Consider the following 16,659-nt stretch of genomic DNA (forward strand, 5'->3'; position numbering starts at 1 on the left):
GTTTTGCCATCTTCTTGATATTTATTTTCTATATTCTTGCCAAAGTCCTCCCATGAATGTTGTTTAGCTAGTTTTACACAGTGTTTAGGCATTCTTGCATTTATCTCTGTATTCTCTAAGAGCACAAGCTGACTTATTTGACAGAACTTTTGATATGCTTTCTTCTTTTCCTTCACTGCCTCTTTAACTTCCTGTGGCCACCATGGAGTTTTAATTTTTCTGTCGTTGCAGACAACTTCACCACATGCCTCTCTAGCTGAATCAATCAGGGTTTTCTTCAAGGCTTGCCACTGAATCTACAAGGTTTGATTCCTGTTCTCAAACTCTTTCATTTTTTCTTCAATAATCCTTGTATATTTTAGTCTACAGTTCACATCTGAGAGGTGCTCAACTTTTATTCGCTTTAAAACTTTCTTACATGTTATTCTTTTCAATATGAAATTCAATATTATCCAGCTCAAGACTAAATAGTGATTGCTTCCAATTTCAAATCCTCTGTACATTCTGGTGTCCTGCACCAGGGAGAAAACATCACTATCAACAATAACATAGTCAATGAGACTTTTCCTATTCCTTGCCTCTTCTCTCCATGTGAATTTATGCACATTTTTATGTTGGAACATTGTGTTAGTAATAACCAGTCCATGTCCTGAGCAGAAATCTAACAAGTATTTGCCATTATTATTAGTTTTGCTCTTTTCTCCAAATTTTCCCAAAATATTTTTGTATGTCTGACAATCATTTCCTACTCTGCTATTTAGATCCCCAACAAGGACCAACTTTTCCTTTATCATTGTGTCAGTTGCTTTTTCTAAAGCCTCAAAAAATTCCTCCACTTTTACCTTAGTAGAACCTTCTGTGGGACCATAGGCACAAATAAGTCTCATTGTCCAATTCCCCATTCTGATATTTGCCCACATCACTCTACTTGAGACTGCCTGCCATTCAAGATTAGCCTCGTATTTTGTGTTGAATACTATGACTACTCCTTTTTTTCCTTGATTGTCATTTCCTGAATATAACATTTTGTATTTATTGCTCAGAAAGATCTCACCAGTTTTTGTGTTTTTTGTTTCAGTCACCCCTATTATGTCGATCTGGTACTTATCTAATTCTTCAGCTAACTCCATTTCTTTGCCATTGAGGCTTCTTATGTTGATAGTACCGATCTTTAACTCTGGTGATGTTGAATTAGGGTGTGCTTTCAGATTTGTTCCAGTAGCTGACTTTTCGCTGTTCGCCCTGGTTCCCTGGCGAAAACAACGGGACCTTGTTTAACCGGGCAAAGCCCCAGCCGGCATGAAAGTTTGTCATGTTTTACCATCATTTTCTATATTGGTTTAAGCCAATAAGAATACAATTTGGTCGGCTAAATCCCAAACTCCCAGCCCATCCTCGTTCGTTCAGTATCCAGGTAGATACCCAACAGGGTTGTTGCGACATTGTATGATATACAATGTCGCAACACAGGCTCTATCTGTCCAACATTTTGGGGTTAGAATTCAGAAAATCCACAAATTTAGCTGCATAAGTGTGTAAACCTAAGACCTAAAAGGTTTTATTGTTGTTATTATTGAAAATTTTTATGTTTTTTGGTGTTTTACTTTCAATATTTGTTTATAACCATGGAAGAAACTGACATTTTCAATGAAGAGATTCAAGATATACTATAAATGTTAGAACTGAAAATATGTGAAAATGATTATGTACCACAAATAAATCAGTCACTCTTGAAAAGTTTTTATCAAGTGTCACTGATAAAACATATTAGTTTTTTCCTTCATGTCTCAGATTGATAAACATACAAGCAATTAACATACTTGCTTCAAATTGGTAATTACATAGGCTAAAAATTAGAAATAGCATTAATAAAATGCTTATAAATTGAGCAGGTCCAGAACTAAACATATGACTACATAAGAATCTGCATAAAATTTTTTTGTCCTAGTAGTCTATACATTGTCTTTTTTTTTTTTTTTTTTGCTGACAATTTCTTAAGAAATACATTTTCTATTCTGATGAACTGAAAGGTAAGTAGGCATTTAAATACAAAAGTAAACGTTTTAATGAAAGTAAACATTAATACAATGGAAATGTTAGAAGTTCATAAAACTTTTTTTTTTTCTAAATGTCAAGGGAGTTATGATGGTACAATAAATAGCATGCTGGCTGGGATGTTGCCTGCTTAAATGGTTCCTGCTATATTCATCCAGGAACTAGGTCAAAATTAAGTCAGCCAGTGAATTTCAATAGAGCTAATAAAGGAAATATATGACAGTGCAGTCAGATAAATTGCCGTTCTTGCATTTTTTTAAAAAGCATATAGAGCGCACTATGGGAAAGGGAGGATGGGACATTACATCAGATGCCCTTCTAAGAGGAGCCTCTATCATGTTTGCCAGTGCTCTTGGCCCTTTTCTAATCAAATGCACTCCATCACTAAACATTCTTTTATACTATGTCAATCTGCTTCCATAGTTTCCCACTTTTATAAAGAAGATTCCTATTAGACTTGATGATTTGGGTTCTTTTCCACTAAAATGCAGTTCATCCTTACAAAAAATAAAATAAATTTCGTTCTTGAAGCATTTCTATACCATCAGCAGAGACATATTTTTTTTCTTCTCTGCATTCCTGTCTGGGAAGAACATTGATAATGTTTGCTACTGAAGCCAAGCTCTATTTTTCTCAGTGATGAAAAGATTTACTGATTCCACTTACAAAAATTATTACCTGCAATCATTTTCAATCAAGTCTTATGTTCCATCCATTGGTGCAAAAAATTAGTTTACAAAGATATCATAAAAGCAAAGTAGAATATAACATTTCACAAATTAATGAAAAAACAAGCTTGTTTATTCATTTTTATAATATAACAATTCAAGTTAAACATATAACATATAAAAATGAACCTCCATAGCCAATTTAGTAACAAGGATGCTCTACGGTTAGAAACACCTAGGTGTGAATTCTGCCTAGGTTACAAAGAACTTTTATAAGATCTTTTCAACTGAAGGCAAGTTAGCTGATGTGTCATATGGAGGAGGTTCCCCCCCCCCCAGAAACTATTTTTTTCTTTCAAAATAGATAAGACCTCACTTCATACCATCTAGACACAGTTAATATTATCTACATAGGATGCATTTTACTATAGCATGAATTAGGTAACTATACAGCTTACCATATAAAGGGATGATGTGTACAATAAACTAATGTAGGCATGTGTTATCAAGTTTAATCAAAGTACTAACAAAAGATAAATATATGCATCTCTCTCTCTCTCTTGAAGAAAGCTTGTCTTTCAAATAGCATAAAATACCAGGGAAAAATGTTACAACTTTATAATTTCATAGCTCTTCACTACCTTCAAAAGATGATTTAAGTTTCATAAAATGTTTTTTGCTTACTCGATAACAAATATTAATGGATATTTGCTATCCTCCTTTTTAATAAAATTTGATATCTGTTCACAGTTCAACATGCAACAATGTTGTATATGGCATTACAAAAGAGAAATGTAATACCTGAAAAGAGCATCTAATGATCACAATTCATGAGGAAAAAAAAGCTTATGATATTTTTATTTTTTGATGTCCTTTAATAGATCAACTAGATAACTCATCAGCTCATTTTCCTAGACTGTATCAAAGAGAATATAATCTCCCTTCATTTTACTTCCTTAAGTCATTTCTCCTCTCTCAGTAAGCTTGCACATATTATATCTGTGAAGCATATGTTCATTAAGTTACACAGTACAAGTAAATGTGAAGTTTTTCCTTTAAGAGCACAAAATTAAATAAAACTGTTTAAACAAAACACCAGAAGAGCAAAAACAATTTACTGAGTTACTAATATTTTACTAGATTTCAAACCAACATCTTCAGAATGCAAATTGCAACTGTGGTAACAAACAGCACTTGATCAGATTGTTACAGAATTCAAATTGTAACTGAAAAGGAATCCTATGAAAGTACCGCTATGGGCCAGGTAAAAAAACAAAGTTAATTCAGCCATACTTATAGAGGTTAGAGAAACATTTCACATCTGATACTAATTCTAAAAATAGGCCTTCTAACCTATAGCAATTTCTATGCAGCACAGCTGTCTTCTTCCATTTAATCCTATGTAACAGAATATCCAGAGCATGATCTGCCAATCCTGACTTGCCATACAGATGATCATAAATGTAGTTTTCATATTCAAGGCAGATGTTAACAGATCTGTCCAAAATAGGACAAGTTTCATGCACAAGGAACTTTTATTCCAGGATGTGCAAGAGAATGAAGAGCTGATACTTCAGAGAATAGACAAAAGGTATTTCCTTTACAGTTACAATTTGAACTGTTTTTGCAACAATCTAGTGAGTACCATGTCTTACTACAAATGTAATTTTGTCCTGAAGATGCTGGTATGAATTCCAAAGGAATATTAGTAATTCAGTTTAAAAAAATGTTTTAATCTGGTACTTTTTCCTACTGCAAAGGAATATTATGAATATAACTACCAACAGCTAAGGCTATCATTACATTCTGATAACCTAAGTTACTATTATTATTTATTTACTTTTGCAGAAAAACTGCAATCATTTCTAAAACTTTAATTATTTCTAAGAGAGCAGAGATGGGATTAAAAGTGATACATGTAGTATCAGCTGTAAAAAACTAGAAATGATTGTAAGGCACACACCACTGATTTTTGAGCATCTTTGGTTCCAGAGCCTTGCTGGGTTAACTGTTTTGCTGGCCCAACAGAGGTCATGTAATAATAATCCATCAGTGCACCTCTGACCCACTAATTATATCTCACATGACTCTAAAGTGCCACTGACTGCTAGAAACTTAAATATTAAATGCAAATTAAATGTGAATTAGAAATGTATTAGCATAAATGATACAGTGCAAGTGAATGTGGACTTGTACTTATGCTGGACACCAGTGAATCCACCACTGTGAATTAGCAGCCCTTGCTTATTAGCCCAAACTAGGGTTAAATATAAGAAAAATAAGCTAAAAATCACTCAAAATCTAGAGATCACCATCAAGTGTAGATGTAAATAATTAAGCAATCATGCACACAAGCAATGGCATCTAGTGGTCGCAAGAATTTGAAGTATGCTTGCATAATTTTATAGAGAAGAACAGAGGTTCAGGAAAATGGGTGGTGTACATGTACTACCAAAATACTTACTCGAATCATTCCATATGTAAACTGCTTTGCTACGAGATGAGTAACTGGGCAACCTTTGGATCTAGTTTGTTTCAAGGGTGATTTTTGAAAAGGCACATCTTTTTTCATGACCAAAGTGCTATAGAAAATGAACGGGGGGGAGTAAATTTAAACAGTTATTTTAAAATTCTTAAAAAAAGATAATTTATGAATGAAAACCAATTCATATTATTCAATTATTAAATATTTTATAGATGTGATAAAATAATTTGATCATTATCAAATTCCTGATATGTACTATGCAGGAATGCACAAGATATGATCTATGTGAAAAAGTTACATAATTACTAACATCCTATCAATGATTTTCCTCCAAATTAATCTGTTATCTGTCAAGATCCCAATATTATCAGATCTTTATTTTTGTCATCTATGGAACTTTTTACTGTATCCTCCCCATCTAACCTAACCTCCCATTTCAGCAAAAAACAGTTGTTTTGCTAAGCTTTACTCTCCCATTCTGCTTAAGTGACTACATTACACTACCTGAGATTAGCTCTACTGACAACATATTCCCAAAGGCTAACAATGTCAAGCGCTTTCCTAATTTCATTTTCATATTGTCATTCCCCTACTCATTCTCAGAACTTTCAGATCTGTGGTCTCCAGTCTTTGAACAAGTGTTTCATTTCTAACCCATCTTTCAGATCCATAAGTTAAAATTGATTTGAACACTCTTGTACACTGCTAATTTAATATTTTGACTAATTTCTCTCTTATTCCATATAAATTTATTCAGTTCACTTCCTACCATACCTGCTTTGCTAATTCTGTTGTCAATTTCCATATTTAATTTGACATCTTCACTAAAATTGTGCCTAAATAGATGAAATCTTTTACTTGTTCAATAAGTTTTTCATTCAGGATAGAGTTAATATGTTCAATGTTTCTACCTATTTTCATTGCCATTGTCTTTTTAGTGCTGACTGTCATACCAAATTTATTACGGTTATTCAATTTTTAGCATCCTCCAGACTTCTGAATTTATTTTAGAGTAACAATATCAACTGCATAAAGTAAAGAGCTGAGATAAACATCTACTTTGTTATCAGATATAATGCTAGTTTTTTTCATAACATGATCTATATTATTACACCCTCCATGAAATTGACAGACTCATCATATAGGAGGTTCATTCAAACGAATCTTAAAATAATAACAACATACTCCAGTATTGTTCCATTCACTGATAATTCCTCATGTTTAAAACCTACTCCTCACACCTCCATCTTCACCACACTCTTACACAACTTCCAGGGATGGCCTCTGGTTCTTCCCATCTTGCCTTCTATTCTTTTTATAATCTCCTGTGGATTAATTTGATAAATCCCCCCACTAACTTAAATATCTCTATCATATCACCTCATTTCCTCCTATTCACTAAACCCAGTAATCCACATTTCCTCAATCTCTCTCCATAGCCAACATTCCAGGGTCCTGATATTGTCTTAGTCACTCTTTTCTGGCCCTCTCCAATGTTTCTACATCACATTGAAAACTAATTAGTTTTCAATGTGATGTAGAACTAATTAATTAGTCCAAGTGTGGTTTCATCATTGCTTTATACAGTGGCACAACCACTCCTTATCCCTACATGTTAGAGTACTTCGTATCACAGTAGAACTACGATAAGCAGTTTTTGCAATACTTGCAACATGCCCTCTAAACTTCAGACTGCTGTCAACCATCACTCCCGAATCAAATCTCATCCACTTCATTCACCATCTTCCAGCACCTTCAATATAGTCCTGTCCTGTCAGGTGTCTTCTCCCTCCAGGAGATTGACTACCATGTGTCTCCACCATGTTCTATTCTGCACCTCTATGGTGCATTTCTCATATGAGAGATAGGTCCAGTCTTCTATATTTTTCATCCACTCCAGTCTTGTCTTCCTCTTTCCTTCAACCGTTCCTTCGAGAAGTGTCCTTTGTAGGCAGTCATGTCTCAGAATATGTCCAAAATATCTGACCTTTCTCTTTTTAATTTCTTTCATCAGGCTCCTGTTTATGCCTGCCATCTCTAGTACCTCTTCATTTGTCTTTTTGTCTTTCCATGATATTCTCATAATTCTTCGCAGCATCCACATTTCAAAGGCCTCCAGTTTTTTCACACTCAGATTGGAGAGTGTCCATGTCTACTCCATATAATAATGTAGACCATACGTAGCATTTGGAGATTCTTAGTCTTGTTTTCAGATTTAATTCTCTAGATGTTAGTAGATTTTTCATACTGTTGAAAGTTGACCTTGCAATTTCAATCCTTTTTCTAATTTCATCTTCTGTCCTGCCGTTCTCTGTGATCAAGTGTCCGAAGTATATGTATTTTTGCACCTGTTCTAATTTATTTTTATATTGATGCATATTTTTGGTATTTTCTTTTCTCTTGAAATTATCATGATTTTTTGTCTTTTTAAAGTTGAAACTGAGGCCATACTGTTTGCTATACTTCAGGGTTTCATCTATAAGAGTTTTGAGGTCATATTTGTTTTCAGCTAGAAGAACCGTGTCATCTGCATATCTTAGGTTATTAATATTTCTGCCCCCTACAGCGATAGGTTACTAATTTTATTAAATATTTCTTCTGTGTACAGGTTAAAGAGAATTGGAGAAAAGACACAGCCTTGTCTCACACCTTTCTGAACTGGGAATTCTTCTGAGGTCTCTCTATTTATTCTCAAAGATGCAGTCTTTCCCAGTAAAGATTAGTTAATAGCTTAAAGTCTTTTCCATCCATGCCTATTTTTGAAAGGATTTCAATTAATTGTTCATGTTGGACATTGTCAAATGACTTTTTGTAATCTATGAAGCAGAGGTACACATTTTTTTGTTTTTTTAGATATCTTTCTATGATGGTTCTGACGTTGAAAATAGCTTCTCTTGTACCTACATTTTCCTTGAAGCCACTTTGTGTATCATTTATTTCTATGTTTATTTTTCTTTTATTTCTTTCAAGAATAACGTATAGGAGGACTTTTGATACTTGACTGATGAGGCTGATTGTCCTGAACTCTTCACATCTTGTAGCTTTTGTTTTTTTGGGAATTGGAATGAAAATTGAGTGATTAATATCTTTGGGTAGAAATCCAGTCTCGTATATTTTATTGCATAATTTTGTTAGAAATTTCAGTCCTCCTTCATCGAGAGCCCTCAACCATTCTGCCAAGATGTTATCTATTCCTGCAGCTTTATGTGGTTTTAGTTTTCTGACAGCATTTTCAACTTCACAGAGTAAAATGGATGGTCCTTCTAAATCAGTCTGTTCAGGAATATAATTTCCTTGTGTATTCAATCCATCTTTCCATGATTTCTTTTTTATCCATTAGAATATGGTCTCTTGAGTCTCTAATGACACTTGCATGGTTTGCTGTATTTTTTCTGCTTGTCATTTCTCTGATCTTTATAGTATAGTACAATATAGTACAGAGCCTTATATTTCTACACTCCAAAATGCAACAATTTGCACTTATTAATATTAAACTACAATCCCACTCCTTTGTCCAAGTCAAAAGTGTATTCGAATCTTCCTGAAGGGAATTAATATCAGCAGTACTGCTTATAACTCTCCCCAACTTCAATTGTTTGCTGATGATGCAAACAATTGAAGATCACTAGTCAGCCCACATGATATATCATTTACATACAAGTTAAACAGCAAGGACTCAAAAAAACAGAGCCATGGAGCATACCACTGGTTACCCTCCTTTTTTTGAGAGTACTGCTCCATTATACACAACTTGCTGGTATTGTTCAGAAAGTAAATCTCCAATCCATCTAACCAATACAGCTGACCCTTAAACAACACAGGCTTGAACTGTGCAGTCCACTTATACACAGATTTTTTTCAATAAATATATTGGAAATTTTTTTAAGATTTGCGACAATTTGAAAAAAACTAGCAAACGAACCACATAGCCCAGAAATATCACAAAAATTAAGAAAGTCATGAATGCATAAAATATATGTATGTGCTAGTTTGTTTTATCATTTACTACCATAAAACAGACAAATCTGTTACAAAAAAGGTAAAATTGTATCAAAACGTATGCGCACACAAACACTTACAGACCGTACATGGTGCCATTTTCAGTCGAGAGAAATGTAAACAAACATAAAGAAGTATTAAATCATAAATGCATAAAATTAACTGTCATTAATTAGTTAAATTTAATTAATTAGCATTAAAAATACATTTTATAACTATTCATTCATTAGTGTATAGGCTAGGCTAGCGTGAAGCAATCATATCGATTACACTAGGCTACCATAACCTTTTCTAAAGATGCTGCAAACACTACTTGAACCTCTTCTGAATATCCACGTTACGTATGCTGCAAGGGCGAATATTCCTGGTGTGCTAGGTGTGCGGTGTTCATCCACGAAATATCAGTATTACCAATATTATATTTTTGCATTTATTCCCATTAAATACTCACCCAATTGTTTGCAGACTTCGTGCGATTCCTAAAATTGAACAAATATACTGTACTAATGCTTCATTGTCCTTTTCACGAGGATAATAAAGCATTAGTGCTTCATAAGAAGGCGCTTTTTGCCGTGTAAACATTGCATCTCATTCGCATTAATAGCCCGGGTGTGTGCTTTCAAAATGCATACACCTTTGAGCCATTCAAAAAGATGTAAAGAGGGCGCTGTGTGTCAAATTCTTAGCGTTGCATTATTTTTAAACCGCTGAGAAGGCATGACTAGGTGAGCTTAAATTTTGAGCTCACTTAGCACCTAGCGGCTGTGATTGGTTATTGTGTCAACCAATCCAATTGAATGTTGTCACTTGTCACTATATCCGATGGCTTTATTACAAACAGCTGTTACACATGTTTTTTGGAACTGAAAATTTGAAAGTGGACGTTAGGAGAAAAATGCTAATTGTTTTTTCTTTTGCTTATGCAGTATAGCATTTGTTGAGGTTGCAAAGTTTTTTAACGGTATAGACATTTTTATTCTAGTCTTTGGAAACAACAGACAGTAAAAAATATCTATTCCTGAATAAAAATAAATATTCTGTGTATTATAAGACGTGGTTGATTTACAACAAATAATCTACGGCTGATGTTTAAAAAGCCGTAGTATATTTGTTGTCTCTCTAGCTTACTTTATTGTAAAAATACAGTATATAATACATATAACATCCAAAAATATGTGTTAATCAACTGTTTTATGTTATTGGTAAGGCTTCTTGTCAGCAGTAGGCTATTATTAGTTCAGTTTTTAGGGAGTCAAAAGTTATATACATGGATTTTTGACTGCTTGGGCAAACCCCTGCATCATTCAAGGGTCAATTGTACTATCTATTCTCAATGTCTGCAGCTTGTATACCAACTTATTGTGTGGTAGTCCACCACACAATAAGTTGGTATACAATGTAAATATAACACTCTTGTTATATTTACACCATATAACAAGAGTGTTTTGACCAGCTTTTCTCTTGGAAACTTGTCATCATATGGTGGTCGAAAAGATTCAGAGACAAGTGACCAAGATGATGACAGGTCTGTGGAATACTCCCTACGAGGATAGGTTGAAGGTTTGTGTGCATTACAAAGTTTAGTAGGTAGAAAAGAGGAAAGAGGGGGGGAAGACATGATAGAAACTTTTAAGATATTAAAGGGGTTTTATAAAATTGATGCAAGTGAAACTTTTCAATATACGACAAATAGTCAGCGAACTAGAAGCCATCCATGGAAGTTGTGTAAGAGTGTGGTTAGTAGAGGTGTGCAGACTAGATATTTTGCATGGAAAATGGTGAGCAAGTGGAATGGATTACCAGAATTGGTTGTGAGCTCCCTGATGGTGAATGGATTCAAGGAGAGGTATGATAGGATTTGTGTGTATGATGGTTGATTTGGGTCTCCCATGATGAGTCGCCAGACTCCATGGAGATGCCATAAATAATAATATCTACAAAATTAAATAGAAATCATTATTATATTTTCATGATCTCTCAACTATTCACCTTAAGTGAAAATCTGGTCTTTCTCAAGCTTCCCCTCTACAATTTTTCTTAGTTCTTTTCTCAAGTATACTTGCACAAATCTTATAAGGGACCTCAGAAATTCTGATATTATTCTCACATTCAGTTTTATTTCCCTTTTTACAGATGGATACTATGAAAGTTTAACTTCATCTGAAATTCAACCCTCTGACCAGGCCCTCTGAATTACGCAGTATAACTAGTATACTTACATGGTATATACATTGGCTATACATTATTAATTCTTTTTTAGAAAATTACAATGTATAATCAATATTAATTATGATACCTTTAATACCTCGTATGTTTTGGCAACGTTAAATTGCCATCATCAAGTATCACAAAACAATGACGTGCACACAGGCACTAACACTGGGTAAGTGAGGCTGAAGAAAGGCAACCAAAATCAGGCCTAGATTCCTAAATTCCATCCCTAGTGGACTAAATTGGGTAGTCTTGGCCATAGGGCTGAAGATTTTGAGTATGAAGGCCATTTGGCAACATGGCCTTGATACTCTCAACATTTTCTTAACACATCTAAACAATCAACATCTCAGGATCCAGTTTACCTTAAAAAGGAAAAACAACAGCAGTCTCCCCCCCCCCCATTCTTAGACACTGATTACATGCCAGCCTGATGGATCCCTGGCATTCACTGCTCCCACCCCTTCCCAACAATATGGGAGGAATAGGTGTGAAATTATATATAATAGGGCAAAATTAATCAGTTCTGATAGCAGTGTTCCTAACCACCTTGACCATATTCTCAACACTTTCTTAGCCAATGGCTACAACCCTAACAAAATCCACAAAATACTAAATCCTGTAATATCAACCCCCCCCCCTCCTCTCCCCCTTTCAGAGCAGAAATTACACAAAATCTAATCACCATTCCATATATCTGGGGCACATCCAAAAAATTAACAAAAAATTCTAAAGAACAATCTTACAACCATTTACAGACCACATAAAAAAAAACTGACATCCCTAATCTTCTCCAACCAAAGATCAGTCACATTCCCTAGGCCTACCAAGCCCCCCCCCCCCTTGCAGTTGCAAACTGTCCTACTATGGACAAACAGGCAGGATAGTCAATATCAGAATTTCTGAACAGGTGGACTACATCCGTTTCTGCCATTGCAGCCACTCTGGGCTTGCTGACCATGCTTTGAACACTCACCAAAGGATACACTGGTAGAAGGCCACTCTATTACACCACAACAAATACAAATATGAGAGGCTATTCATGGAATTTGTCTCAGACCTGAAAAACTTTCCAAAGCTTAACAAATTTGAAGATGCATGAAACTGCTCTGAATTTGGGAAACACACATCCTCAGATCTTCAGTCCAATGGCCAGAACCACCAAATTTAGTCACTTGAGGGCCATTTAAGACTCTAAGCCAAATTTGGGTTGCCTTTCTTCAACTTCACTTAACCAGTGTTGGTAGCTGCATGTACATATTGTTTAGTGATCCCTGATGATTACTAAAATATTCTGGATTAGAGATAATGTTGAAAGTTTTTACACACTTGGTTATACTACAGGGTGTTCGGGATAAATTTGACAGTTTCGTAAGGAAAAAGAAAATCTTCTTTGTATCTATTAAATTTAATGAATTGACAAAAAAACATTACAGGCAGAGTTAATTATAATACTATCAACAAGATTTACTCAAAATAACCACCATTAGCATCGATCACAGCTTCAATTCTGCTTCGGAACCTCGAACAAGCTGATGCTACAGTCTCCCTGGGAAGGGCAGCAAAAACTGTTTTAATTTTATCCACTTACTGGGCCTTTGTATTACTGCAAGTGCGATTGGTGTCTTTTTCAACTGCGCCCCATACAAAATAATCCATGGGGTTAAGGTCTGGGGAGTTTGGAGGCCAAACATTTGGACTGGTGAAGTCGTAGAAATTTTCAGACAACCATTTTTGACTTTTCCCAGAGGTGTGGCAAGGGGCCGAATCCTGCTGCCATACATACGGCCTACCATTGGCTACCCTTGTTATCCAGGGCTTGACTACAGTTAGCAACTCCACGAACAAAGCCCGAATTCCAATGCCAGGGTTCTTCAACACCTGTTCCTGCAGATTTGTGAGGAATTCTGCTGTACGAACGCAATCAGATCGTCTGCTAGGGATCTTTCTTCTTGCTACATCCTCGTAGTCACCATTGCAAGTCTCTAGTTCATGCCTGATTGTTTTTACTGTATTCAGGGAGCATTGGGCAGCAGTCGTAATATCCTTATTTTGATGGCGGGCACGAATCATCATGATACAAGTTATTCTCTTCCATGATTCAGGTGGGTTCCAGCTATCCATCCTTTCTGACATCTTGTATATGAATGAAGAAGGGTCCAAACTTTTAAATGAAGAGAAGTGTGTGTTAATACATGTAACTTATGGAAAAATATAATTAATTATAAATATGTCAAATTTATCCCGAACACCCTGTATAAATTAAAGATGCCAAGAATTTAGTGATGCCATTTAGTAATAAGGTGTGACACCTTTTAGCTACTTGTATATGGAAATATGACTTCTGCATTACTTCAACCTTGGTATTGAAGTAAGGTACCTTTATTGAGGTCTCATCGGTGGGTCTAGTTACCACTGATGAGACCTTGATAAAGGTCAAAATTGGTCTGGGTAGTAACCCTTCCCATAACACATAGCATTATACATGTCTATAAGGATATGTGCTTTGCATTATGAGATACAGAATACTAAGGCAATTGATATGAAGTCATTAGCCTCATATGCAAGTTGTCCAGTTGTGAAGTTACTTCGTGCGTAAACTTTGTTTGCTTACACTTGGATAAAGGATTAAACCAAGAATACAAGTTCTTGGCATCTTTAATCAACTATGATATGTTTTAAAACATTCTTATGCACTTTTCTTTTCAATATAATATTCAATTTTATCCTGCTCAACTTCCAGTTTCAAATCCGCCGTATACCTGTGTCATCAACCAGCATGAAGGTATATTACTATCAATAATAATAATAATCTCTGAAATTTTCTTATTTCTTGCATCTTCTCTCCATGTAAATTTGTGCACATCTAGGCTAGCAACCATTATTATTAGCTTCTGCTCTTTTCTTCAAATTTTCTGAAAACATTACTATGTCTGGTAACCATTTCCTATTCTGTTGTTTAGATCTCCAACTAGGACAACCAAATTTTCCTTTATATCAGCTTCTAATGTCTTGAAAAATTCCTCCACTCTTACTCCTTCCTTAGTAAAACTTTCTGTGGAACGACATGCACAAATAAATCTCATTGTCCAATTCCCCATTCTGATATTTTCCCACATCACTCTACTTGATACTGCCGACTGTTCAAGATTATCCTTATATTTAATGTTGAATACTATAGCTACTCTTTTTCCCTGATCATTATTGCTTAAATATAAGATCTTGTGTTTGTTGCATAGAAATATTGCACCTGTTTTTGTCTTCAGTAATACCAATTATGTTTGCACTGTATGTTTTCTAATTCTTCTGCCAGTTCAATTTCTTTTCTTTTTAAGTTAATGGTGCCTATCTTGAGTCTGGCTGATGCTGAGAGTGGGATTTGTTCCAATATCTAATGTTTTGCTATTTGTCCTGGTTTACTGATGAAAACAACAGTGGCCTTGCTTAAATAGGTGATGCTCCAACCATCATGAAATTCTATCATGTTGTACCATCATGTTATTTTGGTTTAAGTCAATAAGAATACAATCTGGTCAGCTAAATCTCAAATTCCGAGCCATCCTCATTAATTTAGTATTCAGGTAAATATCCACTAATGGGGGTGTATCAGAAAAACGTGACGAATGTGCATTAGATCAGAAGTTCTGGTTGAATCTCTACATTCTTTAAAAAACTACATGGAGGTATATCCAGTTATCCAGCTTTGATTGTTAATTTTAACAATCTGATATGCAGATCAAAGGATTCCATATTTTCTACAACATAGCATAGACTGAGAATACTTGGCTTATCAGATATTCATCCATCATCCACAGAATCTACTAGTTTATTGGAGGGCAATGTTATGTGTAGGTGCAAGGGAATGTGTCTGTGCTGTAATGTAATAATGAGCCAACCATGTAACTAAAGTAACTTCAAACTCACAGTGGAGCAGGATTCCTGAATCCAGCTCCACTGCAAGTACTACAGAAACTGCTGCCTTGCTCTTTGCTCATTAAAGTGTAGAGGGCCATGTAAATCCAGTGAAAATCCTATGTCTAAAGCGGATGGTTTAGAATATTCTCTATGATTTCTTATTTATTCCTATTAGAATTCAAATCGTTGGCAAATAATTTTGAATGATTCCGCTGCATCGTTTTCAGATTTTTTTATATTGAATATCACCCAATGATGTGACAATACTGAATATAACATGTGAAATATAAAATTAAGAATGCAATCACAGCTTTGCTACAGTATCAGTTTTCTTTTTAGTGGTCAACCAAATTATGTGAATCATAAGAAAAGTTTAAAGAGAATATATATATATATATATAAACTGATCATGCTTATTTAGATTTAAGGTCTATTTCACTGCAACACAGTCAAAGAATTATTTTGTATGCTCAACTACTATATGCCACATTAAAAACTTGTATCTATACTATGTTAATGGGGAGAAAAATAATTAAGTATCATTAAGAGCAGAGGGGGTGCTTAAGGGTCAAAGCTGTATAACTGAGAGGAGACCTCCACATAGCCTTTAAAGGAATGCGGAGAACCGACCAGGGCTTCTGACCTAATGTCCAATCCTCACCTTCTCGTGGTGCACCCTGTTGGGTATCTACTTTGATACTGAACGAACGAGGATGGGCTGGCAATTTGGGATTTAGCCGACCAAATTGTATTCTTATTGGTTAAACCAAAATAAAAAATGATGGTACAACATGACAAAATTTCATGCCGGCTGGGGCGTCGCCCGGTTAAACAAGGCCCCCGTTGTTTTCGCCAGGGAACCAGGGCGAACAGCGAAAAGTCAGCTACTGGAACAAATCTGAAAACAAACCCCAACTCAACATCACCAGAGTTAAAGATCGGTACTATCAACGTAAGAAGCCTGAATGGCAAAGAAATGGAGCTAGCTGAGGAATTAGATAAGTACCAGATCGACATAATAGGGGTGACTGAAACAAAAAAGACCAAAACTGGTGAGATCTTTCTGAGCAATAAATACAAAATGTTATATTCAGGCAATAACAATCAAGGAAAAGAAGGAGTAGCCATAGTATTCAACACAAAATACGAGGCTAATCTTCTTGAATGGCAGTCAGTCTCAAGTAGAGTAATGTGGGCAAATATGAGAATGGGGAACTGGACAATGAGACTTATTTGTGCCTATGGTCCCACAGAAGGTTCTACTAAGGTAGAAGTGGAGGAATTTTTTGAGGCTTTAGAAAAAGCAACTGACACAATGAAAAATGA

At 35.1% G+C, this 16,659-nt stretch overlaps 1 protein-coding gene across 2 annotated transcripts in view; it reads right to left on the reverse strand.

Moving 5' to 3' along the window:
* Positions 1-16,659, reverse strand: part of nesd (SHC binding and spindle associated nessun dorma) — a 101,916-nt gene that overhangs the window by 36,644 nt on the left and 48,613 nt on the right. For both annotated transcript variants that reach the window (XM_090392008.1, XM_090391999.1), the window contains exon 5: positions 5,188-5,305. In XM_090392008.1, the coding sequence (XP_090248134.1) occupies positions 5,188-5,305 (118 nt within the window). The remainder of the gene's footprint in view (positions 1-5,187; positions 5,306-16,659) is intronic.

Source organism: Typopeltis vanoorti, chromosome 1, assembly GCF_054136105.1.
Source record: "Typopeltis vanoorti isolate ZY-2024b chromosome 1, IOZ_Tvanoo_1.0, whole genome shotgun sequence".
NCBI lineage: Eukaryota > Metazoa > Arthropoda > Arachnida > Uropygi > Thelyphonidae > Typopeltis > Typopeltis vanoorti.